This window comes from Trichophyton benhamiae, assembly GCF_000151125.1.
Source record: "Trichophyton benhamiae CBS 112371 chromosome Unknown contig00209.0, whole genome shotgun sequence".
Classification (NCBI taxonomy): Eukaryota; Fungi; Ascomycota; class Eurotiomycetes; order Onygenales; family Arthrodermataceae; genus Trichophyton; species Trichophyton benhamiae.
Window position 1 is genome coordinate 40,766 of NW_003315086.1, and position 12,844 is coordinate 53,609.

The 12,844-nt window shown below is 48.0% G+C and overlaps 4 protein-coding genes across 4 annotated transcripts; 3 read left to right on the forward strand and 1 right to left on the reverse strand.

Annotated features, from left to right (window-relative positions):
• Nucleotides 1-1,868: 1,868 nt before the first annotated feature.
• ARB_02476 (RNA binding protein Rnp24, putative) lies at nucleotides 1,869-3,065 on the reverse strand (the record flags this gene model as incomplete). The annotated part of the gene is made up of 1 exon (XM_003011150.1): nucleotides 1,869-3,065. One exon carries the CDS (start codon nucleotides 3,063-3,065, stop codon nucleotides 1,869-1,871), a length of 1,197 nt encoding a protein of 398 aa, XP_003011196.1.
• A 374-nt stretch (nucleotides 3,066-3,439) lies between these two features.
• On the forward strand, nucleotides 3,440-4,676 carry ARB_02477 (uncharacterized protein; the record flags this gene model as incomplete). The annotated part of the gene is made up of 3 exons (XM_003011151.1): nucleotides 3,440-3,534; nucleotides 3,567-3,725; nucleotides 3,788-4,676. 3 exons carry the CDS (start codon nucleotides 3,440-3,442, stop codon nucleotides 4,674-4,676), a joined length of 1,143 nt encoding a protein of 380 aa, XP_003011197.1.
• Nucleotides 4,677-5,341: 665 nt separating this feature from the next.
• ARB_02478 (uncharacterized protein) lies at nucleotides 5,342-7,375 on the forward strand (the record flags this gene model as incomplete). Its single annotated transcript, XM_003011152.1, has 7 exons — nucleotides 5,342-5,811; nucleotides 5,874-6,025; nucleotides 6,075-6,209; nucleotides 6,264-6,376; nucleotides 6,426-6,906; nucleotides 6,965-7,175; nucleotides 7,240-7,375. 7 exons carry the CDS (start codon nucleotides 5,342-5,344, stop codon nucleotides 7,373-7,375), a joined length of 1,698 nt encoding a protein of 565 aa, XP_003011198.1.
• Nucleotides 7,376-10,335: 2,960 nt separating this feature from the next.
• On the forward strand, nucleotides 10,336-12,637 carry ARB_02479 (dynamin GTPase, putative; the record flags this gene model as incomplete). Its single annotated transcript, XM_003011153.1, has 3 exons — nucleotides 10,336-10,799; nucleotides 10,869-12,345; nucleotides 12,398-12,637. The coding sequence occupies 3 exons, from the start codon at nucleotides 10,336-10,338 to the stop codon at nucleotides 12,635-12,637; spliced, it is 2,181 nt and encodes a 726-aa protein (XP_003011199.1).
• Between the last annotated feature and the right edge of the window lie 207 nt (nucleotides 12,638-12,844).

Sequence of the window (12,844 nt, forward strand, 5' to 3'; positions counted from 1 at the left end):
CTAATTTGCTGGCTAGCCTATTTGGCTCAGCAGTTTGATAACTGGTTCTCCAACCCGAGCCGCAATAATGAGAAAGCACAGGACGAAGATATCGAGAAAGGCTCTGGCTCTGCCGGCTATGATAATAGGATAGGCTTAGCTAACCCGTGGTGCGTTGTTTAATAGTGATGTCCCTTGCCGCCGATGCCTGCCCTGTCTTCGCGAGCCAGAGCTCCAATGTGAGCCTGGCCCAGGCCGTCGGTGTGCGCAATGCCACCTGGTGCACCGCGGGTGCGAAAGGGTAAGTGACTCCCAGGAATTTGAGGTTTTTTATCAAATAGGATTGAACTGACGGTGCATTAGGAGCCCGACTCCCCTGAGCTTCGCCGGCTCCGCCTCTTGAGGTTGGAAATCTGGGCTTTCGAGACCAGGACCGGCGAGCTCCACCGCTCGTGCCGCGAGGAATTGCATGATCTGCACCGTCAGATCATGGCCCCGCGGCGTGGAGCACGCTCGGCCGTCTAGTTCGAGGCGACATCACGGATCTGGGGTAGCCTCGGAAAGGGAGGAGATGAATGGAGAGGTTAATGGAATAAAGATATTATCCTGCCTGGAATTACAAGCTATACTGGGCCAAACCACTGGTCCAAAAAGGGAAGGCCCCCTAATCGGCCACAGAGAGAGTCGTTATATCATCGACATACATGGAAGGTCGATTCTCAGCTGCATTCCATCGGATTTTCGTTGACGAAGGCCATATCAGGATACACCGGGAGCGAGCCGTGGCTGGATGTCGTTCTGAAACCAGGCCATGCACGGGAACTTATCTCGTACCCTTATTACACCAAATAATTACGCCAAACCGGGGGACTCGACAGCCTTCAGGCATATCGATATTAACACCTGAGAATACTTTCTTCTGCACTGCTTCGACAGCAAGTCAATAGTCACTCCGGAGCTTCAAACCAGAAATGTTCATCGTTGAAGAAGCATCTCAGTTGACAGAATCAACGCGTTTAAATGGCATAAGCAAATATTATGCGTCGTTGAGAACGGTCTTTCCCAGCGAGGATGTTTGCCAGCTCCCTTCTATACCATGATGTTATGCCATGGATCTATTTAAGAAGCAAACTCACCTACAGCTTAATCCTTGAACTTGATATCATGTCCAATTCCATGAGAACAAGAGAAGAAAGTACCTTGAGTCTTTAAGCCACACAGCACCATTGCCTAAGAATCCTGATGACCGAGAAAGCCCGTTGTTCGCCCTTGGGACCCGTTGGGTTGGCCGGGTTGAAGGCACCTTAGAAGTCTGGGTGCAGGCCAGGAGGGCAGAGAAACACTGGGGGAGGAAGCAAGTAAGTTCGAGTCCATTTCTCCTTGTTTGATTATGAGAAGCCGTTAAAAGCAGTGGTAACTAACTGCAACTAACTACGTCGAACGTGACAGACAGCCAGTTAACCCTATATCAAGCACATTCAAACCTCAATTGACGTTAAAACGTGCCAACGCACGTTGCATTGGGAGCATGCCATCTTTTGGTTTCAATCAAAGGTCCTCGAGATGGCTTCGTTTGGAGTCGAGATAATTTCCTCTCGGACCAAGCAAATTTTCCGAGTCTCCCTATTCAAGAGCACCCAGGGTTCAATTAAACAGTCAACTTGTGGACTCGGAAAGACCATTCAGGCACTCGGATTGGTATACCTTTCAGCTGGCACAAGTCGTCTCTCTACCCGGAAGGTCACGAAAGAGCTCCGACTTTTCACTGCTAACCCCTTATCATTTCTACTGCTTGCGCCTGTCCACCAAGATCAATGGTCAACATTTAAAAAAGTAGCGGGAATTGATATCGTTGACTGATAATGCATCTTATGTATTCTAGTACTCAATCAATCGAATGTCACCTTGGTCCCCTTTGCTTCCACTATAGCTCCAGACAGTTTCTGTACAGTTTCCGTAGAGTACTGGCCGTAGGACTTGATAGGTTTTTTGCTCTTCTGCTTGAGATTGGCATTTCCTTGCGTAGCCTCACTCGCAGGCTTATTATTAGAGCCAGCCTCTTCTTTTGTTTCCGTCTTCTCCTTGCCAAACCGCTTCTTGTACCGTGTCGTTGAGTCCTCTGCAAACTCCATGCGTAGGTTACGGCCCTGAAGCCGGTTCACCCATACTTTCTTCATACGCCGCTTCTTGGGCTTCTTCTTCGTACCCGCGCCGTTTGCTCCCTCAGCTCCATCTTCTTCTTCCTCTTCCTCTTCCACTTCTTCTTCTGCTTCCTCTATTTCATCGTCTGGATCAGGTATTTTGACAAACCCGCGTACAGCAGCTTGGCTGGACTGGGTAGACTCGAATTCCACCCACGCATAGCCCTTGCATTTCCCAGAGTCTTCAAACGTGGCGACGTGTATGTTCGATATGCTTCCACAGGGACTGAAGTGCTCTTCTAGGTGTTCCTTGGTGGTGTCAAAGGACAGGTTGCCCACGAATATCTTGGTTGATGGTGGATTTCCTCCGGCCGCCTTCAAGTCGTCTCCGTCAGCTTCCTTCACCACCCGGCCGTCGAAGTTGGTAGCATCCTTGATCAACACCCTTCGGCCACCAACGAGCTCTTCACTCAACGCTATGGCCCGCTCGACAATCTCCTGACTCGTGAAGTCGACGTATGCGAACCCCTTGTTCTGCTTGACGCCCTTCCGCTTCGTCCCGCTGTCCGGTATGTGGACGCGAGTGATCTGGCTGTCGAGGATCCCGCTCTTGCTCATCAGAAACGTCCGCAGCGTCTCCCTTGTGGCCGTGAAGGGCAGGTTTCCAATCCACACTCCGAAGCCTGTCCTCTGCTTCTTGTTGCTGTCATTCTTCTCTGGTTTCTGCGTCTCGTTGCCCTTTTCTGTGCCTTCACTGACTGCCGGCACTGTCGTTCCACTCGAGCTCGACTTTATCTTCGCCTTCTTTTCCTTCCGCAGGGCTTTCTTCGAGGCCGGCTCCGGTGCGTTCAGGTCGATCTCGAGCGGTGGCTCATCAGGCACATGCTTGCGCTTCCGCGACGGCCGTGGAGACGGTGTCCGCGAACTGGAGCTGCTATCTGACATCTCTCTCTCAATGGGTATCTATTTCTCTTCTATATCCCTATTCAATGGCTGAGACCAGCACTCTCGAAGCTGTCAAAGCGAACGAACAGAAGATAAAAAAAAAAAAGTCCAAAAAATCCGGAGATGCAAAAGAAACAAAAAGCTTGTGCGGGAAGCTTGGCGGGCGAAAAGGAAGAAAAAGCGGAAGAAATCTCGACGACGCGAAAAACCAGGAAGAAACCGACGGAGAAGACGAAACGTCGCGGAAGAACGACGACGACGACGACGACGAGAGAGAGAGGACTTGCTGCTGCTGCTGCTGAAGACGACCTTGCGACGAGTTGATAAGCATGTCGAACGATACTGAGTCCCTCGACATGGCCGAGACGCAGAGCATGCCCGACGCGGAGCCTGTTGCTGCTGCTGCTGCTGCTGCTGCTGCTGCTGCCCCGGCGTCGCCAGCCGTCACTCGGTCCTTCAAGTCCTTCAAGTAAGGCTGCTCCTTGTTGAGAGAAGGCATAGAAAAGACATAGACTGGATGATACTGACTGTTGACTCCTCCAGGCGCAAGTACGGCAAGCAGAAGATCAAGTTCGAGGCCGTGATGAAAGACAGCACGGCGCTGGCCCGCGAGGAGATGCGGATTCACGACCTCTCGAAGCGTCTGAGAGAGCAGAACGAGTGCGTCGACATCCTATTATTATTGCTCGGTATTTGACTGCTTTGATGCTGACTGTTGATAGCCAACTGCTGGAACTGCTCCTCGAACTCAACAATACGGTGCACATCCCCCGATCTCTACGGTATGATCTCAACAAGGAGGAGGACTCGCAGCTACACACGACCATGTCCGACCAGCCAGACTCCATCCCCATCGTCGAGTGTGACGCCCAGACAGCCCGCGCAAAGCTCAACGAGGCCAAGCAGAAGCTTCTGGCTGGTGAGATGACCGCAGACGAGTGCAAGGAACTCGAGCTGTCCATGTTGAAAAGCAACACCTTTGCGCCAACCGCGAGCATCACTTCGCTGCTGAAGAACGTGCCGCATACCACCCCGTCCTCCGACGATGCTACTGCTCAGGACAATGATCTCGAGGCTTCTCTCGGTTTCATCCATCCCGAGGACGACGTGGACTATCTCATCCCCAGCGAACCTCGACGCATAGACCTTACGAATGCCCGCTCAACCAGCAAACATCTCCCCGTAGCAGACAGGGAGAAAGCACTGCTCATCCGCAACCCATCGTCAGTCTACAACTGGCTACGCAAGAATAAGCCCCAGGTCTTCGCTCATGACCCGGAAGCACCCCCGGCCGGCACCAGTTCTGCCAACGCAGCCGGCGGTGGCTCCGCTCAGTCTGAGAAGCCCGCAGCAGCATCACGGCCGAGCTCTACTCGCTCCAAACGGGCTTCGGCGCAGGCACCCAAGGAGGAAGAGGTGTACGATGAAGACGGCGTGTTGGTGGACGTCGTCGAGCCCGCTGCCAACGCCGGGAGCGGAGGCAGCAGGGCCAAGCGGAAGCGAGAGGAAGACGGCGTGTATCATCCCAAGGGCGGGAACCGAGGGAGGAAAAAGAGAGACGATAAACGAGCCAAAAGACCGTCCACGGCGTCCACTGCGGCCGCATCATAGCAAGTCTACTACCATTAACTATCTATACACGGCTACGAAGATATTTCATTTGTTTGTATTACTACTGGTACCGACTACTAATCATCTACTTACTGTATGTACTTGATGGGCATCCGTCCTTGTGTTATTATCATCATTAGGGAGTCTTTATCCATAGCAATGCCATCAATATCTGCACCGTATACGGAGTACCTCCACAGAACCAACTATTATAAGCATAAAGAGTCCAATTCATCATCCCATCTCCATCTTCGTTTAATTATGAAGAGTAAAATCGTCGTATTCCCCTGAGTTGCTCGTGTTGTTTCAACCCAGCTCAGCCACGCCGATCTCCCCTTTAGGCAAATCTGCGTATCTTCGACTCTTCGTTTCTTCTTCTCGAGCCTCAACCTTCGAACTGACCAGTCAACGAGACTCTGGAACTTGGCCAGACCCGACTTGATCCATGTCACGCTGGATGGCGCAGAGAAAAGCCTCTCATGAACGATGAATTGCTTAACTGGGAGATTCGCCGTGTTCTGCGTCCTGTATATACTATGGCGAATAGTATATATACCTCTACTTCTTTCCTCCCGTCTATCCTCCATAGACAGGACATCAATTCATTTCTCATCCATCTACTGCATTTAATAAGTCAATCCTTAACTATAATACTCTAATCAATCATGAAAATCCCCAGCCAGCAAGTCCTGCTGGCTCTCCCGCTGCTCGCCTCACCGGCTCAAAGCTACCCCGGGAAACACCCCAGATGCTCTGCCGGGGACGCATGCTGGCCCAAGGAGCATGTCTGGCAGGACTTCAATTCAACCATCTCAGGCCGTCTGATACGCACTTTCCCGGCAGCTGCTGTGTGCCATACAGCCCAGTACGATGCCGCTGCGTGCTCTGTGGCAAAGGAGCGCTGGACGGATAGCTTCTGGCGGACAAACCAGACGGGTGCATACTCTGCTATCCTATGGGAGCTTGGTGAAAAGGGACAGTGTTTCATCAACACGCCCAAAGAGGATAGATGTGACCAGGGCATTGTGCCGTATTACTCTGTCTCTGCCAGCGGTGTAAAGGATATTGAGAAGGCAGTCAAGTTTGCGGATAAGCATGATCTTTACCTTGTTGTGAAGAATACCGGTCATGACCAGTGAGACTTCCCTATCATTACATTACTATTTAACAGATAGCAGCTAACAATCTGTTTCAAAGCCTTGGTCGGTCAAGTGGCAGCGGTGCATTTTCCATCTGGACTCACAATCTCAAGGGCAAAGAGTGGCATAAGTCGTTCAAGCCAAAGGGTGCTCCATCCAATGTTAGCGGTATTCCGGCTGTTACACTTCAGGCAGGAGAGCAGTTGCTCGGTATGTTGAACTAATCTTTTTATTTAACATTGCTAATTAAGATTGATAGATGTCTACAAGGCTGCGGCAGCTGAAGGGGTTACGTTCGCTGGTGGTTCTGCACAAACTGTGGGAGCTGCTGGTGGCTTCATGACCGGCGGAGGAGTCAGTCCCTTTTCTCATTTCTATGGACTTGCTGTCGACAGTAAGTGCGTCCAGCATCAATTGGAAAATTGCAGTTAACTCACAAAGAAACTAGATGTACTCGAGGTCAATCTTGTTACTGCTCAGGGCAAAGCAAAGACTATCAATCAGTACACTGATCCCGACTATTTCTATGCCCTCCGCGGTGGTGGCGGTAGTGCTTGGGGTGTAAGTTCTCCTTAAATTCATGCTGTAGACCAATTCTAACTTCTCCTAGGTGATTACCTCTGTGACCTACAAGACACACCCAAAGCCAACTCATATCAGAGTTGGAATCGCCCAGCTCAATATCACCACCGAAGATTCCCGCCGGGTAGTCATCGAAAAGACCCTCCAGGCTCTCCCCGACATCACTGAAGCCGGATGGGTAGGATATGGCGTTTATGCCACCGAGAAGTCCAACCCAACAGCCTTCCAAGTCATCTTCCTTCAGCCCAATGCAACCATGGAAAACTTCAACAAGACTTTCGAACCAATGAACGAGATTGCAACCTTACCAGGTGTCACAGGCGGGGCTGTATCCTACGTGTTCCCGGATTTCCTGGAATACTCCAAGAATTTCCTTCGCGATCCCAACATCGCTACCAACGTCATTGATGCCTCGAGGTTGGTAAGCCGCCAAGTTCTCACGGAGCGTGCTAGAGACCTTGTCGATCTCATGTTTGAATATCCTACCACCGGTCCTGGGTTTAACTCAAGTGAGTTTCCCTCTATTACCAGGGGAAAAGTCTGGATACTAACATGTCGTTGATATAGTTGTCAAAGTCAACTCCGATGAGCGAGATAACACCGCAGTTCACTCTTCGTTCAAGAACAGCCGAGCACTTATCAGCTTCAGCGTTGACTGGGCGGATAACGCTTCTGAAAAGGAAAAGAAGGCAGCCAAGAAGACCTCCGCCGAAGTCTCTAAGAGGCTCGCTGAAATTGTTGGAAAGGAGACTGGAACCTACCTCAACGAGGCAAGCCCGTATGTCACATGCCCCCTTTTAAAGATGTCCCAAGCTTGGCTATACATACTGACCGCATTATAGATACGAGCCCGACTGGCAAAACGCCTTCTGGGGAGACAAATACGCCCGTCTTCTCTCCATCAAACGGCGAATTGACCCAAAGAACCTCTTTGTATGCAATCGTTGTGTGGGAACGGACATTATCTTGGAGCCTTGAACTTTCCTTGCCTTGAAATTTAACCGTTATAACTACTTGCTTGTATATAGAAACACGCTTCATTGCATCTGCATTAGTTCTATACATAATACAATCCAGTTTGTCTCGATGCATCTCTAAACCACTGAGCCGTAACTCAACCCTAACTAGTTAACCAAATACTTCCAGGGATTATTCATGTACGTCATCCGCACATAGCTCTAAAGAACTGCGATCCTGAGCCGTGAAGGATGAGACATGCGGGGTTATAAACCTGGCCAGCACGGAGTAGATTCTCTGAATTTCATTCCTCGCTACAAACTTATAACCCCCCGAGCACTTCAAATACTTTGATAACTAGGGCTTCATAACTGCATAAAAGGTGCACGAGCGGCAAATAATGGCATCTTCTAACCCAAAGACCACGGGCTCATGTCTCTGCGGCAAAGTACGCTATGAGCTCGAAGGACTTCCGACCAACTCTGTCTTATGTTTCTGTGACAACTGCAGAAAAGCAACGGGCTCTGTCGGCATGGCGAATAGCTGGTATAAAAAGGAGGTAATGCACCTAAACTCTTATGTGCCCCTTGCCAATACTGTGCAATATGGCTCCCGTCTCTCTCTAACTATACTACCATCGAAACTAGTTATATTAACATAAAACTAGGCACTAAAGATTACCGAAGGCAAAGACAATCTTGCGACATACTCCGACAATTCAACGGATTCTGGAGTCACTATCGAACGATCATTCTGCGTAACTTGCGGCTCATCAGTCGTTAGTGAGAACAAGGGCAAGCTTCCTGGTGTGGTGATTGTGTCGGGTGGTACCATAGACTTCGCGGAGGGAGAGAGTTGGGGCCCACCAAACTTGGAGTATTTTTGTAAAAGAAAGGCAGCGTGGCTAACGACACCCGAGGGTTCCAAGAAGTTCTGGGGGTTGACGTAGGGAGGTTTGACTCAAGGTTGCTTGTATTTTTCTATCTATATTAAGCTAGACGAAGTTCAATTGTATACACTTCTCCATTAGTTACGACCGATGCGGCTCAACTTAGCTCTTGCGGGCTCGAGCCGTCCGGGAGCTTATTTTAGTTCAATCGCGAAGTCAAAGTTGTCGAACCTCACAAAAACAAACATAACACAAAGGAGCGGAAAATCTATCATATTTGGGCATACCTGATGATCAATATCGCTTCCTCCCCCGGTTGATTTATGGCTTAGAAGCGCTTCTAGGCATTAGGGCTGGTGTTGACACGCAAGTGGCTTTCGTCATCCAGGCCGTCGTTGATCCGGCAAGTATCAAGCATACATTAGAATTTCCTCAATTTATCGCAGTATTAACTTACTACTTACAAGAAAACTTGGCGGCATGACACGCTTTCGAAATGCCACCATTGGATATACGTAAACAAGCTCTGTCTATTATCGTCTCAGGCTAGCGAAAAACGTAAGTTTACTCATCTTATTCCATTATAGTTATACAATAAGATCAGGAATATTTTAGCGTCTCTTTAGTTGATTTTGCGCGTATGGCACTGCAGCCAGTTTTGTCTGTTCTATATTTTTGTCGGAAGATCTAGTTCTGTTCCCTCCGTCGAGCTGATATGGCATGGATAAAACTAACAATATCATTCTTCAGCACAAATGGACCAATGTTACTGCACAGGCTGCAGATCACTCAAGATACTCTGTTTTTGGTAGGTTGAAATATACTAGGGCTTCCTATCAGATGAGAAGTTCATGTTGTTTCCTTGATTCTGGGAATAAAGTGCGTTTAAGAAATGGAGAAATGGTCAGTACTTGACTATAGATACGGTCTTTGCTTATGCGGTATTTTACTGTACCTAACTTAATCAAAATAGGTATAGAGAGAGGATTTTTGATGCGACAACATATATATATCAAAGACAAGGGAAAGTTTTTGGCCAGAGTGGTGTAGATTGCGAGGCGAAACGCCGCGATTCTGCAGCTGTGATATCAATCTGGGCCGTGTGAGCTTTGTCTAGATGCCCCATAACTAACTACCGCATCAGTGACAACTGCGACAATCGGGGGTTCCACTTCGGCTACGACTGCGGTAGGAATAGACATCCCAGGGTATCCTGTTGACTACGTAATTAAATGCAGACTGGTGGAACTGGAACTGTGCAACAATGAATCCAAGGACTCGAGTACGCTAACTAGCTAGTTAGCTAACTAGTTAGCTGTTTGATATTTTTGATAACCACCTGATTGCTCTTCACTTGACCCAGGAATTACTGTAGTTAACTAGTTAACTACTGGAAAGTGCATCTAGAAACAAACTCAACTCTTTACCTCTACCAACTAGCGGTGAGAAGTGAGGCGTCCTTTTTACGCCTGCATGAAGATAACTGGAACTATAGAGATCATAGGAGGTACGGAGCAGGTGGATATTTTTTTACTTCTGTTACCTTATGAGATGCATCTATCCTCTGCCTAGATCTGCGAACGTCTCTATGTACGCATCTAACCCATGCATACCCCTGTTTGATTTTCTAAGATGGCTTCAAACTTGCATATTCTTTGGGAATTTAGGAAAATACGGGACAGACAGGCCCAGAAAGGAGGCCTCTGTCTCATCCATCATATTACGTGGCTTTTCTGTTTGTTTTTATATGTTCCACAACATGTTCATTACCCTGTTTAGCGTTCAGCTCAGTGATACAGAATGTCATAATTTTCCCATATCCCCAGAGATATAGAGTGCCTGCTATACCCATGAGGTTCATGATCTCGTCTACACTGCTTCTTACACCCTGTTGGAGATACTACTTATTTTACGGAACTCTTCTGCCAAAGTATCCTTCCGAATCTCCGAGAATAAGAATGAGAACTCTCAGTGACCCCGTAAGTTTATTAACCCGTTACCTGTTGACAATGGCGTTTACTAACGAGCTAGGTAGAGAAAGGGAGAGGCAGAGACTTACTCTATGTTAGCTACTGATGGCACGGCACCTTCCATGGAAGCTATAATGGCAACCGAGTCTTTAGTTGGGCTTCAAAGTATCGAACAACGTGATCTGATGAATCTGGTTGACCGTCTTCGGCGTGCAGGGCTAAGCTCGGTTCTGCAGCTGCCACAGATTGTCGTCTGTGGTGATCAATCTTCTGGCAAAAGCTCCGTCCTTGAAGCCATCACGGAGATTCCCTTTCCACGGAAAGAGAACCTCTGTACCCGCTTTGCAACAGAGATTATTATGAGACGAGATGTGGAGTCCGCAATCCATTGCAAGATAAACCCGGATACGGGGCGCACTGAGGAAGAAAAGCTCGAACTTCGCAAATTTTCGAAGTCTATCCATGATTTTACAGAACTTCCCTCAATAATTGACGATGCTACTAATGCTATGGGTTTGGGTGATAAAGTAGCATTTTCAAGGGATGTGCTCAGCGTTGAAATATGTGGACCTGATTTGCCGCAATTGTGAGTTTTATTAGCCGATTACTGATGTAACGCAACCGGTTCGTCTTTGCTTACTTTTTGGTTAACTAGGACAGTAGTTGATCTGCCCGGTCTTATTCATTCGGCCAACAAGACGCAATCAGACGAAGATGTAGAGCTTATCAAGTCCCTAGTTGAGAGCTATATCTCACAGAAACGAACTATCATCCTTGCTGTGATCTCGGCAAAGAACGACTATGCTAACCAAGTCATTCTTAAGAATTGTCGTTTATTTGACCCGAATGGCGCACGAACCCTTGGTGTGGTAACGAAACCGGACTTTTTACGCCCAGGGTCAGAAAATGAGAAATCATGGCTTGACTTAGTGAGGAACAGAGATATTTATTTCGAACTAGGATGGCACTTGTTGAAGAATCGCAGCGACGACGAACACCAATTGTCTTTTGCTGAGCGCAATAGCAAAGAGCGTGTATTCTTCAACACTGGGAATTACAATGAACTCCCACAAAGCGTCAAAGGGATTGATTCTCTTCGTCAACGATTAAGTGAGCTTTTGTTTAACCATCTAAAAAGGGAGCTGCCAATCCTGAAAGAGGAACTTGACAAAATGGCAAACAGCGTTCACATCGAACTTGAACACCTTGGAAGGAGCCGTGCTACGATAGCCGACCAACGGGCGTACCTGGCGGACTTCTTTGGATCTGCTAATGACCTCGTTGCGATGGGAATAAATGGGAATTATGAGGAGAAATTTTTCAATGCGGTCAATGTCACGAAAAATATTGACGGAAAAGAAAATTCTTCTCGCCTCAGAGCTGTTGTACAATACCTGAACTCTCGGTTTGCAGACCTCATGAACCAGAAGGGACATAAATATTATGTTTATGGCTGTGACGGCCAGAGTGAAAACAAGTCATCAGAAGAGGGATCACCAGAGGATGATTTTATTTCACCAGCAGTGAGATCATCGTTAGGAGCCGTCGAGAATCTCACTCGTAAAGAGGCTGTTAAACGAATCGTCCAGGTCATTAAACGCAATCGCGGCCGTGAACTCCCTGGGACATTCAACCCGATGTTAACAAGCCACTTGTTTTGGGAGCAGTCTTCAGGATGGAAAGCCATTGCGCAAGACCATGCCAACAACGTTGCTCTTAAATGCAAGGATTTCCTAGTCCAAGTTTTAGAGTATACCGCAACTCCCGAGCTGATGTCCCGGATCATGACCCTGACAGTGGTTCCAGCTCTCCGAGCTGCCCACGAGGCTGCTTTGAATGAGCTTGAGCGAATCAACGACGACAGGAAGAGACATCCTATCACATACAACCACTACTTCACGGATACCCTGCAGAAGACTCGGACTCAATACTGGGTGGATAAAGTCCGGAATTTAGCCAAGCAATCAGCGGTACATGTTTCTGAAAAAACGGGTACCGGTGAGCCCAAGTTTCAAACAAAGGAGTACTTCAAACCTGACAAGTTTCTATCCGGTATCGATAGTCTTGTTGAGAAGAACATGGATAAGTTTGCTGCGGAACAAGCGCTTGATACTCTCAACGCTTATTACAAGGTATGTGCTTGGAATGATTCTGGTATCTGGAGTAACTAACGTGCATGTATAGACCGAGCGGAAATATTTTATTGATGTGATTGCGAAACAAGTCGTTGAGCGTCATTTGGTTGCACCCCTGAATGAAATTTTCGCACCCAGGGTACTAGCACGCTACAGCGACAAACAGATACATTTTCTAGCAGCCGAGACCATCGATATGATACGCCGGCGTGAGCACTTGGAGAGCAGATACAAAATCCTGAAAGAGGGCCAAGAAGCCTTCTACATGGCCATGGGGCAGGGTGAGTAATTTTCAATGTGAAATTGATCAGTTGTCAAGGAGTTACTTTGGAGAAGAATAGTCTTGGAATATGACGAATAGTCAGAAGCTATGAGGATGTGAAATTCGTGGGCCTTTGGACTAGATAGGAGGTATAGATATGCAATAGAATGGAACTATTTCTTATTTCTCAAGATTTGATAGTTAGTAGTGCATCTCTTCGGCTATAGTACTTGA